Raw genomic sequence first — 13,672 nt, 5'->3', positions numbered from 1 at the left:
GTATAGAGGAGAGAAAAAAATATAAGAAGGAAATGGAATTAAATAGGAAAGCAATTTCCATCCAACCAGTATTATGGAGAATGGAAAGCTCAGCAAATAACCAATCATCCCCCTTCCATGACTGTTTTCTTTCTCATCACGAGCAATTGTGCGCCTCAGACATACAAAAGACAAATTCAGTGTTGATGTACATGCCGTGAGGAATTATATACACTGTGAGAAATTTATAGCTATATAGGGGAGGTCATGGTTGAATGAATAAAGAAAATGAATTAAAAGAGAGATTTTTTTTCATATAAATTTCCGAAATTGATTAATTGAAATTTAATTTTTCTTAAATTAAGCTTAAACTTTTAGTTCTCAGAATAGATTTGAAAAAAGAATAAAATTTAAACATGAATTGTTCTTAGTGTACATGAGCAATATAAAATGAGAGAGGATGAGGCATATAAAAGCAATAGATTTGATGATTTCTTTTCTATATTTTCTCCGGTGTACATATATTAAGTCGGAAAAGCGCACTGTAGAAGAAATCCGTGCCACCTCCCTATTTGAGCCGACCCGTATAAACCAACCACCCCAAACCCTTACGTGCCCTCCTTGACGATGTCCCACAACTCAAATGGTTGGGTAATTTCACTAATATATAGATTGGAGGAACATTATTTTTATCACTGATCACGTCAATACCATCGATTAGATTTACTTCTTTTCTTATATTATGTCATGTATTAGTCAAGGAAATCCCCCATTGTACATTGACTTGATGTGATGGGGTTTGTATCGTTGACACAGCAGTGGGGAAAGAGGGTAAAACGAAAACCTTCCACGACAATGCTTTTGTGCGCAAAAGAATGTGAATATTTTATTTAATACACCTCTTCTTCCATCAACATTCCATTTTGTTCATATTCCTTGAATATCATACCTCTGTGGAAGATTTTTTCCTCTCCTCCAATTCTTTTTCTTGCCTTTGCTCCTTCACCATCCATGGGAAGCAATCTTCGTGAGTGAAGCACATGATAGGGAATGGCGGGAGGGAGAAAAAAATTACTCCCCAAAGTGAATCTTTGGGTGCAATTTACAATTGCAAACATGCTGCGAATTATTCATTGGGGTTGTCGTGGGAGTCTTGGGGAAATCGCAGACACGATTATTCATGAAACATTTAGTAGGGAAAATAGAGGAAATGCCTTGAATGAAGAAGGACATGCACGGTCGGTGGGGGGGGGGCGATCACAGTATAATGTGGGGGAAAGGAAGGTGAAAAACCTCTTGGAAGGACTCTGACCTCATATTAATTACATGAGGGCCCCCCCTCCATCAAGCTATGGAATTCATATGCAATTGCACACAGGAGAACATTTTGAATAATTAAGTTCTTATATATGGGAAGTTTTTGTGCACCCTACAGGGCTTCTCTATATAGGTTTATTGATTGATTTTTTTTTCAACATTAAACTTTCGCATATGAAGACCTTAAATCGCAATTAGAATAAATATTTTATGTGAAAATTGATGAGTTTTAGAGGCGGGTGTGTATTACGTGTATACCGCAATAATGAAGGACCCAGAAAAAGGATTTTTTTACCAAAGATTTTCAATTTTTTTTATATAAAAAACATAATTTTATTCATTCAACAATTGAGAGCACTTCAAAATGTTTCCTAATGCGACTAAAAATTTTCCAACGTTATGTGATAATTAAGTTTACCTTTCTTTGTTAACAAATGATATCATATTTATTCCATATCATGAAGAGGAAATTGATATTGTGGAATGAAAACTCAGATTTTTATGAGTACAGTACATACTTATAGATAAGAAGTCAAAGTAAATAATAGCAAAGTTCTTGAGAAATTATATCTTTTGTCTTAGTGCTCTAATTTCTTGGAATAACAATAAGAATGTTCTTCTAATAAATTTATTATTCTCCTAAGTAGTCTACTTTATAATAAATCTTTGTCATTGAATGAGAATTACCAAAGATTTATTTATTTATTATCTTCAAGAACTTAAAAAGTTAATTTTCTTACCCCAAATAAATTTCTTTCTGTATTGAATTTCATTTCAGCACTCAAGAAAAATTTCAGGAAGTGTAACATCTAATTCTTATTATGTATACATAATTCCTGAAAGCTTCATCCTGTATAACAACGTCCATACCATTTAGTGCGATGAAGGTAAAACAAGCAGATGACAAAGATTGAGAGGATTTTCAAATATTATTGATTAGGCGCAGAGCCCATCGATAGTAAAGCATCATCTATCTAACAAAATTTAATTACATTTTGGCCATTACCCATGGAAAGCTTTAGTCTTCAAATTCATTTCTCAGTGATATAACCATAGTGTACCAGAATCCATGAGGCAGATTGCGTAAAGATGTCAAAGAAGATTTCAAAATCTTCGTGATGATGGAAAGGTAGAAGCTTTTGATGGGTTTCACAGCGTATGAGCATCAATATACTACATCACAGCCCCTATAAGGAGGATTGACAAGGTGTGTAAAAAAAAGCCCTTTTGCACTTACAATCTCTTCCCCAAGGTGACAAAGGAAAAGAGATTTTGTAACATTGTTCAACGTAGGATGAGAAGAACCCACATGATGATGATGAAGACAATGTGGTAAAAATATAATTCACGGTAGGAAGTCAACATGCATTGCATTTTCTATATATGTATGAATAACTTCATTCTTGTACGTTGTTGGTAGAGTCCTATTCAAAAAAGTACCCCATATGGAAAATTCTCTGCCTTTTGCACTACCAAATGGACTTTTGTATGCGAAGCAGGATTGGTGCGCGATGAAGCTATGTGGGAATGGAGGGTAACAATGAGTGAGAAAATTCCTATAGGAAACAATGGCATCAAATGAATTGACAAAAGAGATCTTTTAGAATTCTTCTACAGTACTACAATGAAAGCTTCTTTTACTATCCTTTGGCAATGAGAGATAGAGAGAGAGAGAGAGAATTTTCCAAAGTTGTGTGAAAAATATAAAGCGCAATACGCGTGAGCTTTTGACGTCAATTTGCAAACAAACACACTGAAGTGGATTTTTTTTCGTCATTCTTTGCGTATTAAGTGATTCCTTTTTGCCTTTCTCATGCCGCTAAAATTCACGCAAAGAAGTTCTTCTTTATATCATCCCCCTCTCTGACTTTACACACAACAGGAAATAATAAACCCCCTTTCTGTATTTACGCACAAAATACACACAAAACTTTACGAAAATCGTCAACAGAGAAGTTTTCGTCGAAAATAAACCCCCCACAATGTTTTCACCAAAAAAGCTCTCTCACTGGCTTAATTATTAATTCCATTAACATGGTTCAGTCACATGATGATCGATATAAAACACCCAAAGATACTCATTCTATACGATGTAATATTGAGCCCAATCAACTTCCTACCCCTTTTGCACAGCAGAAGGAATATAAAGGCAAAAAAAAGAACTTAATTGATTATTCAAACAAACAGCAAGCAAACTAGGAGCTGAAAGGGAAGAAAAACACTCCCCCAATCTCCCAAGCCCTTCTGTGACATTGATTTAGGTCAAAATCCACACATAAACAGTCACATATATACATGTTCGAAAGCTCCTAAAGAAATACGAGCTTTGTGTGTTATAAAACTCAAGCAAATTGAGCTGCCTTCCAAAAAAAGGGTTCCCTCGAGAGTAGACTCCAAAGGTGTTGGCTTAATGTTTTTTTTTCTGCTCTCTTCTGTGTGTATGATGACTCTTTTGAGACATTATACTATACTAGACCATGAATATCAAGTAAAATTCGAGGTAAAAAGTTTATCTATTTGTAGTCAAAAAAAAATTTGAAGAACAAACTTCAGGGGAATAATTTAGCAGTGTTCAAAAGACAAGTTCTCTGCATTTGGCCAATAAATTTCCCAAGAGAACATTTAGTTTTAAATTTATAATGTTATGGAATAAAAAAATATGTTTTTACTACAAATTGTTCAAAAAAAGTCATTTGAAGGTGCAAAAAGGGATTTATTTTATAAGATATTTTAGCTGAATCTCTTTAATTCTTTAATCTTCCTTCTAAACCATTTAAAGAAATAGAAAGGGAAAGCTTTGAGCTTAAAGAGCTTATAATTCAGCCATTTTTTTAATCTAAATCCTTTAAATCTCTTGCATTTGTCCTTCTGCTGGGAGTATAATGCTGAAATAATAATTAGTCGACTTTAAAATATTTTAAAACAAAAAAAAGATTCTAATTGAAAAGCAACAAATTGACACAAAAGTTCATTTATATTGTTGCTTTCAATCCACGTGACTTTCTTTGCTAAATAATGGCTAAATGCGAAAAGAATAAAGAGTAGAGGAAAAAAAGTCGATATTATTACGTTTTGAGTAAAGCGCTAAAATGTGGTGCGCACAGCATTTAGGGGGCAAAATTGAACAATCAGCAAGATTGCTATCAAGTTACCATCACGAGACCACTCTGACGGGTGAACACATGGTGGCAATCACAATACTAAATCAAATCGATAAATGTGTTAATCACCGTGTAATTGAACACACATTTGCGCCTCAGACGCGACATTGGGTGCGGAAGATGGAGAAAAAAATTATTCAGGCCAAATTGTCTTATCACGAAACATTTATCAAGTTCTGGGGAAGAGGTTTTTTTCCCATCAATTTCTTCATTCATTCCCTCCTTTTTGGTATATGAAGAGGTACTTGCGAAATATCCCTCCTTTTTGCTCCTTTCTTTTGCGCGTAAAATTTTCACAAACTCAAGTGGCGGAGTGAAATTTTAGATAAATAATTTAATTGAGAGTCCTTCGCGAGAAATTCCCTTTTGGCATTCTTACGAATTACACGAGAGGCGGTGGGATGCAGTGTGGTGAGACGAAGAAATGTTCTTCAACATTGGGGAGGAAAATCAATTAAATCATCCGGAAAATTCACATGAAAAAAAAAGATGATGACATAATATATAGATAAGTAATATTCTCTATTGAATTTTGTGACTCAATCGAGCCAATAATTGAGATAAATTGAATGCAAATTTGAAGAGAATCATTTTGGTTCATCAAGAATGATTTTCCGGAATTTTCGTCTCTTTCTCGTTTTTTTTTCTTTATTTATTCCAAGTGAATTTTTTGGTCCCACTTTTTGGGGGGCATTGCGCCATTTTCAATTTGCTTTAACACGTTCACCCTCTGAGGAATTCTTTTAGGCAGCCTGTGTGGGTGGACAAGTGGGGCAAGTCATTTCGAATTTTTTTTTAAGATTCAGTAGAAGAGAGCACGAAGGGTATACCATTGGGTCCATTAAGGGATGATAAATTAATTCTTTTTTTTTTCAATCAATTTTAATAGCCAACATTCTTTCATGCAAAATAACTTTATATAAGCTCATAAAATCATCAAGAAAAATTCAATAATCCCAAAAGAGAACTATCTCGGAAAAATAACTTAATTTTTCAATGAAAAATAAATTGGCATGGTTTGCGGGGCATATTAAAGAGTGAGCCCCTCACCTAACTTTTTTATGTTCCTGTATGAATTCTTTATGTTTCAATGTGAAAAAGGTGAATGAGAGAAAAATGCCGTAAATCAAGTGAGAGTGAATTATTAATTTGCAACAAAATGAAAGGAATATGCGGCCTCAGCAATGCAATTTAATTTTGAGTGGCAGAGAAATAAAAATGTACTGGTAAGCTGACCAAGCTTACGAGAGCTGTGTTTCTTTCAGTGTACCAATTTTGTGAGAGCAAACTATAACGCAAATTCATTTAAATACGCGCAAAGTCCGAAAAAGTTGAAAAGTCATCCCCCAAGAAATCTTTAAAACGCCATATCTCGGGAACGGCTCCATAGATTTTCGAGTTTGAGCTATCGTTGGAAAGGTCTTAACCTGAACTATAATATATTAAAATATGAAGTAAATCGATAATGGCATTTTCGAAATATTCGAGTTCGAAATTTTCGAAAATTTTGATTTTGACTTTAGCGCCTCTCGCAATAATTTTTCGAAGTTGCAATGTTCTAGACATTTGTAGGGCTTCACGAAACCTTTCATTTGCGCTTGAGTTGATCAAGATCGGACTTGTAGAACCCGAGATATGACATGCCAACTTTGGAAGGCTATATCTCGAGAACGGCGACATAGATTTTCTTCATTTTTGGCATGGAGCTAGATAATATGGTCAGCTATAACGTATAAAAAAATGAAGCAAATCGATAATGGCGTTTTCGAGATATTAATCGAAAACTCATCGAAAATTTTGTTTTTGATTTTTGGCCCCCTAGCGGTCACTTTTGAAACTTCGGATGTTCTAGAGAGTTGTAGGGTTTGTTGAGATCTTTCATTTGACCCCGAGTTGATCAAAATCGGTCAAGCCGTTTTCGAGTTATGGTCGATTTTCGATGAAAAATTGTGGCGGCCATATTGGCTAAACGGCTTGACTGATTTTCGAAAATGAGGTATCGTTGGAAAGGTCTTGATGGCCCTTACAACATATAAAAATTTCAGATTTTTAGCTATTACAGGGGCTGAGATATAGCGAAAACAAAATTTTGAGGTTATCCAAAATGGCGGACGGGGGGGTGGGGGGTAAAATTTGACATCATAATCGGATGTCTTCCAGTCGATATTTAAACTTTGCCGTTTACCGCAAGTCTCTATCTATTATCGTTCTCTTGCAATTTAGCGTTGTACTACGGCCGGACGGACGGACGGACGGACGGACGGACGGCCGGAAAAAATCTTATTTTTGGCGCATACGTTTTTTGGAATGTGGGGACCCTAATTCGTGCTCATCCCAAGTTTGAGCCCGATCTGACGACTTTCGATTTTGCTCGGTACACAAAAGCTGTGTCTGAAAGAAACACAGCTAAAAACAAAATACAGGAGCCTCGTGAAATTGCAATTATCAAGGACCATTTCCCTCTTGGGCTAAATTTGGATTTTTCATGTCTGCGGGAAATTTGAAAAACGGCGGAAAATGTAAATTGAGAGGTAGCGCTGTGTTCGAGAAATTTTTGTCCATAACAGAATCAACACAGAACGCTTGCACATGAGCTTATTGGTGGTGGAAATGCCTGTCCGGAGATAAAATCAATGTGAATTGTGGAGGAAAAGCATGATGCGAAGGATGTGATGGAAAGGTAACATTAGTTTCCACTTTTACTCAATTTTCCCTCTTGTGTGCATGTGAAAATCCTCTTCAATGATGGTATTTCCTTTTACGGAGATATTCTTCTGATATAATATGTATTTTTTCCATTTTCAAATGATGTTGATTTTCTCTCTCTCTCTCTCTCGCGAGCATCTCTTCGACCTTCATTGAGATCGTGATAATTTAATTTGAGATGAAAAAAAAAACGCGCGTGACTTGGTCTCGCCGACAAGATTCACCGTCACGACTCACCCTCATGTGCTGTGTGTTTGATAAAATATCACAAGCAGACTGTTGCATTTTTTATTATCAAAAAGCCATGGTTGTATATCCAATGTGGAGGATCATACAATTTGAACAAACACACCCAAGGGGGGTTTATCCATCAGATAAGAGGTCTTCACCGAGTCGAAGATAAGTCCTTCCATAAATTTATTACGCAAAAAGTAGGTATATTTGCTAAACCGTGTTGTTCTTAACACACACGGCTGTTTGCAGAGATTACCAAAAAATAAATAGAAGAGCATTTAAAGCACGTCATGGGGGTGTATGGGAGGACCCTCAACTAAAAGGTAATCCTATATTATGGCATGATGACAAAATATTTTCTTTTGTAATCATTTTAGCAAAATTATAACAACATAAAAAATTACGACACCCCCTCCTATACTAATTAGCACGATTATTTTGCTAAAAACTCACAAATCTTTTCAGATTATTTTTCAAACACCTGTTATTTTATGACTCTTATATTAATTTAATAAATTATTTAAATGTTTAAAATCTCCAATAATGTTCTATTTGCACTAAAATCAAACTTTTAAAGCATTTTAAAGCAAAGAAAACTTCATAAATTTTTTCTATAGATAGCAAATTCATCCCTTTAAGTTGCCGCGAGAAAGCTTGAAAGCTCAAAGGGCAGAAATAGCAAGTCAGTGCACGGTATATCCTCATCAATTGCTTTATGCACCAACTTCCTCTTGCACACTGATATTTTCAACCTGGAGTAGAAAGAAAAAAAAAAAGCTAAAACGAAAGCTCTCTCCGCCTATTTGGCATCTGATGATATAGATAGCCGATACACCCCCCTGAAGAATGGGGATGAATTTTCCAACCATTATTCTTCGTAGGTATAGGATCAAGAAGAGATGGAGCGAAGGATGGAGGAGGAAGGTTTCAGGGTAGAATTTCCTATAGTCATTAATCAATAAAATAACTTCCTTTGTTATTTTTGTGACTGTGTATGTGCTAGTTTTTGTACATCATGAGGGGTTGGAGGGTTGCTTGGCACGAAGAAAGGCGGCAACTTGTTGCTGTGCCATCATTCTCCCTCTAATACTCTGTGTCTCTTTTTATAGCGAACACCGACCCAGTGGCGGGCTCGAAGGGGGTTAAAGTGTCTTGGGGTTGTTTTTTTTCTATCTCCCTCACTGCCCCTATTTTCTCTCACACCCACCCACCTCCTCACTCCCTCAGTCCACAAAATATTTGTAGACTTTCGATCAATATAGACACACATATATGTACACAATAATTGGCCTGAAAAGTGATTTGAGGAGCTGTTTTGTGGACAAAATAATGGGGAATTATTTCGAAAACACATCACCCTCCCGCCTCCGCAACAAAAGGATTGTCAAATGTGAAATTTTATCCGTGATGACGAAGAGGGGGTGGATGGGGAGATAAATCATTGGAGGTCTTTTTTTTCTTGCGTCTGGGTAGATTGGAAGACACCAGGCGCCTCCATTACACATCTCGCGCGTCTCTCACTCGCAGGCGCTCCTCCACAAAAAGGCAAACAACGTCGAGAGGGTGAATTCGGGGGAATTGATGGGATGGGTGGTTGTGGGGCGATGTGGAGCACATTTTCTGTTTATTGGAGACAACATACAAAAATACATGCTGCTGATTTAGAGAGAGAATCAAAAGAGAGAGAGCGAGAATTTCTCATGTGTCGCATATAAATTCAAAGCTTTTACATGAATATTCTTTGCTTATTTCTCTCACAAAACAACCTACATATTATTTTATGTATGCATATTATGTACATAATATTGCATATAATGTACGTTATGTATTAGTGTATTGGACTCTAAAAGCTCTCTACTCGAAGCTTGACAAGAGGGTGTTTTTTATACATAATAATATGTAGTCAGAGTGTGATGTCGGGAGAGACGATTGAGAGCGAGAGAGGTGAGAGAAAAAAAGCACGCAGGGGGGAGGAAGAGCATGGAGGGAAAATCGATAGAAAAATGATTCGTTTCCGGATAAATTTGACACACAATTTTCATTAATCTCCGTGCTATCAATGTGCACCAGGAGAGGAGGCTGTAATACCATTCAATTCCTTCCTCATCTCTGTGGCGCTGAGTGGAAAAGCTCAATTTCCCCCCGCAATGTGTGGTGGCACAAATAGATAAAATGTCATTTACCTCACAGTTAGTCTCCTATCTCACTGACGTGCTGTGCTCCTCTGCTGGAGCCCCCCTCAAGACACTATGGGGCGGCAATTCCTTTTTTTCTATTCTTCTCTCAATGTTGTATACTTAGCGATTTTCCACTTATCTCTCTCTCTCTCTTTCTTTCTTTTCGCTAAAAGTTACACTTTTTAACGGAAATGCACACGCAAGAGAAGAATTTAAAAAAAAATAAATAAAGGAAAAAGCACGAAAAGAATAAAATAAGTGTTCTTCACTCTTTGAAAAAACAAACAAATCCACTTTTCTTCTTCACCAAAAAAATATTAATTTCACGTTCTCTTTGAATTTTATTTAATTAAAGAAAATCCGTAAAAAAAGGCACACAACTGTACATATAACAAAAGGTAGAAAAAAGGTGATGAAATGAAGCGAGAAAAAGGATACGAAATGCAGTTAGAAAAGTTCTTCCACCCTATTTTCAGCAGAACAACACTCAATTATTGATAGCTCTACTTTGGGCATTTTTTCTCCTCCACTTTTGGAAAGTTCACTCTCCTCGGCGATGGTGCTGGCGAGACTGAATGGGAAAATTTCAGCACATTGGACTTTTTGATGTTTTCCTTTCCTAGCCGAGCGAGCACTACGCCACGCGCACACACAAAAGCTTCCAGACATGGGAGCCACGAGAGCTTTCCACGGTTATTTGTATACATATATAGCTGTGCTTTTGTGAGATTTTCATAAAGCTTTGTCATCTTTTAAAAGAAAAATAAATTTTATTGTTTTTTTGGGGTGAAACAAATAAATTATTCTGACTCTTCATTGTTGTACAGAAAAAAAAATTACAACTTTTTAGTTGTTAAAAGGATTGTTTTTTTTTAATTTCAGCACCTGATGAAGGGGTAGTTGAATATCGGTGAGCCAAAAAGGAGACTACTCATTTTTAAATTATTTACTATTCATCTATACACAATGATGAAGCCTTTCTAAAAATTAATTATTATTAATTTTCATAATTATTTATTTTCCTCAAATTCCGGATTTTCATCTGGCTCACAATTCCATGCACACATACCCTCATAAAATAAACTTTTGATATCAAAGTTATTCGATTCCTTATCACAGTGCGATAAGGAAGCTAAGAAAGTTTGTTTTCTTTGTCGGGAATTTAAGAAATTCCTAAAGAAGTTTAAGGTTAAATGGTCACGGATTAAATCCCACACATTCAGAGAACAAGTGCATAAAGTCTAATTAAATATTTTATCAAAACAAGTGTAAATTTTTTGAGCGCGTGAGACTCCCAAACAAACCACTCTAAATCAGAGAGACTTTATAATCCATATAGACTGAGAGGCATGAGAGATTAAATTAACATTAAAATGTTTTCTTTTCCACGACTTCGATAAGCGCTATCTTGTGATTTTCTTGACGCGATTGAAGGACAATTTTCGTCATAAAAATATGTTTACTCGAGGGTGGGTAATCTGTTTGGACGGAGAGAGAGGAAGAAGTCGTAACAATGTTTTTGATGATTATTTTGTTTGTTTACCATGGAAGTTTCTCAAACAGATAATAAATGAGAACGAAAATTAGTTCTTATTAAAACTATTAAAATGAAGATTTGTAAGAGCTTCCGTTGGATGCAACTGTCGGATTTCAAATAAAAACATGCATATGAAGTTGGCTGTGAGCTAATGCATTTTTTTGCGAAACTATCTTCAGTTTGCTCGACAAAAGAAAAAAAACCAATGTTGGGGGAAGATTTTGTGTATCGTGGTTTTTCTTGTAAATTAATTTAGTTTCCAACTGCAAGAGACATTTTATTTCACTTCATTTTAATTCTCTGTTCATTGCTCAATTGAACTAAAGTGCTCTCTTGTTTGAAATTGCTGTGGGAAACGCCTATTATTGCTTGAAAAGTTTCTTTCTGTGTGTGCCTGTGTGTTTGTATTTGTGACGTCTTCCCGGAAAATTCCTGGACACAAGGAAGCGCCCCTCCTAGTCGCTGAGATGTCGTCTGATTCAGTGAAAAGCGTGAGTACATCAATTTCTCCTCATTTAACACCGATCATTGACCTCCGCGGGTAGTTGTGGCTGTCGCTTTGTCAATTGATTCGCCTCCACTTGTCTGTCCGGATGCCTGCGGAAAGTGAATCATTCTAGGGCGTTCTCCTGCATTTCCTTATGCTTCTTCTCAATGGCGGAAGCAATTGAGGTTGAGTAGAGGAGAGAAAGAGAAGAAATTCTCCCACGTTCAATCTCATTTGAGAGTTTTATTGATTTTGGTTATAAAGAGAGAAAAGGCCAAAGACAATCTGTGTGGGTAATTAAAAATGCAACTGGCGTCACTTACGCACGCTTCTGCATTAGCAATTCCCACCTAGATTGACCTAGAAACTCACTGTGCCCATTTTCCCGATTGCAGTTTTCGAGTCTCGAGACACCGGGGTACGTGGGCTTTGCCAATTTGCCCAATCAAGTGCACCGGAAGTCCGTGAAGAAGGGCTTTGAGTTCACCCTTATGGTTGTGGGTGAATCAGGGCTGGGGAAATCAACACTGGTCAATAGTCTCTTCCTCACGGATCTCTATCCGGAACGTGTGATCCCCGATGCTGTGGAGAAGCAGAAGCAAACGGTGAAGCTGGATGCATCAACGGTGGAGATTGAGGAGCGTGGTGTCAAGCTGCGACTCACCGTTGTGGATACGCCAGGATTTGGGGATGCCATTGACAATAGTGACAGCTTCAGTGCCATTCTGGAGTACATTGATGAGCAGTATGAGCGCTTCCTGCGTGACGAGAGTGGCCTCAATCGTCGCAATATTGTGGACAATCGTATTCACTGCTGCTTCTACTTCATTTCACCCTTTGGCCATGGACTCAAGCCCCTGGACATTGAATTCATGAAGAAGCTCCACTCCAAAGTTAACATTGTGCCCGTCATCGCAAAGGCGGATTGTCTCACGAAGAAGGAGATTCAGCGCCTCAAGTGTCGCATCCTGCAGGAGATTGAGGAGAATGGCATCAAGATCTATCCACTGCCAGATTGCGATAGTGATGAGGATGAGGACTACAAGGAGCAAGTGAGGCAACTCAAGGAAGCCGTCCCATTTGCCGTGTGTGGCGCCACGTCACTTCTCGAAGTGAAAGGACGCAAAGTCCGGGGGCGTCTGTACCCCTGGGGAGTGGTTGAGGTGGAGAATCCCGATCATTGTGACTTTATCAAGCTGAGAACTATGCTTATGTGAGATTTTAATTGATTTTTGATCTTTTCTCCATAATTTTAATGATTTTTCTCTTTTTTCTGTCACAGAACTCACATGCAGGACCTTCAGGAAGTAACCCAGGAGGTTCACTATGAAAATTATAGATCTGAGAGACTGGCCAAAGGTGTGAAGCGCAATAACGGTGTTGCCAAAGAGGAGGACATTGTCATTACGGACAAAGATCGCATTTTGCAGGAGAAGGAAGCCGAATTGCAGCGTATCCAGGAGGAATTGGCACGAATGCAAGCCAAAATTAAAGCTCAGCAGTAGGACAACACACACGTATATTAATTTAAAAAGCTCTTCTTAATTATTTTGCATGATTATCAACTTCGCTCTGTTCGTATTTTCTTCATGTTCTTGCTGCACACACATTCCTCCCAAAAAAAATGGGGAGTTATCGTCTCATTTCTTTCGCAATATTAAATGTAATTTCGCGTCGTGATGGAGGATTTATTCAGAGGATATTTTTATATGGGAAATTTTTACAGAGAAAAGCATTTTAGAGAGAGTACTTAAGTGCGTTATATACTCCATTTTTTCATCATATCCCTTATTATGTATTATCTTATTGCATTTACTCGAAAACTTTTGAATGTAATCCAATAAAATATTTGAGCTATTTCACTTTTGTGATTCTTCGGATTCTTCCCATGAAATCACGCAATATTATTATATTATATTATATCTCAATAAAGTGGAATTTTCAAATTAAAATCATCCTATTTTTAATTTAATAAATTCTCTAAAAAAAATACATATTTTATGAGACTACCCAATAAAGTTGTTAAATTCAAAATTCTCGATTTGCATCAAAGTTCACACTCTCAAGAAGTTTT

At 36.9% G+C, this 13,672-nt stretch overlaps 1 protein-coding gene across 1 annotated transcript; it reads left to right on the top strand.

Moving 5' to 3' along the window:
• The first annotated feature begins 11,266 nt into the window (after nt 1–11,266).
• On the top strand, nt 11,267–13,550 carry LOC129797861 (septin-1). The gene is made up of 3 exons (XM_055840729.1): nt 11,267–11,602; nt 11,994–12,811; nt 12,881–13,550. Exons 1-3 carry the CDS (start codon nt 11,579–11,581, stop codon nt 13,101–13,103), a joined length of 1,065 nt encoding a protein of 354 aa, XP_055696704.1. The 5' UTR covers nt 11,267–11,578; the 3' UTR covers nt 13,104–13,550.
• Nucleotides 13,551–13,672: the final 122 nt, after the last annotated feature.

This window comes from Lutzomyia longipalpis, chromosome 1 (assembly GCF_024334085.1).
Source record: "Lutzomyia longipalpis isolate SR_M1_2022 chromosome 1, ASM2433408v1".
Lineage (NCBI taxonomy): Eukaryota > Metazoa > Arthropoda > Insecta > Diptera > Psychodidae > Lutzomyia > Lutzomyia longipalpis.
This window is presented reverse-complemented; position numbering and strand designations above follow the sequence as displayed.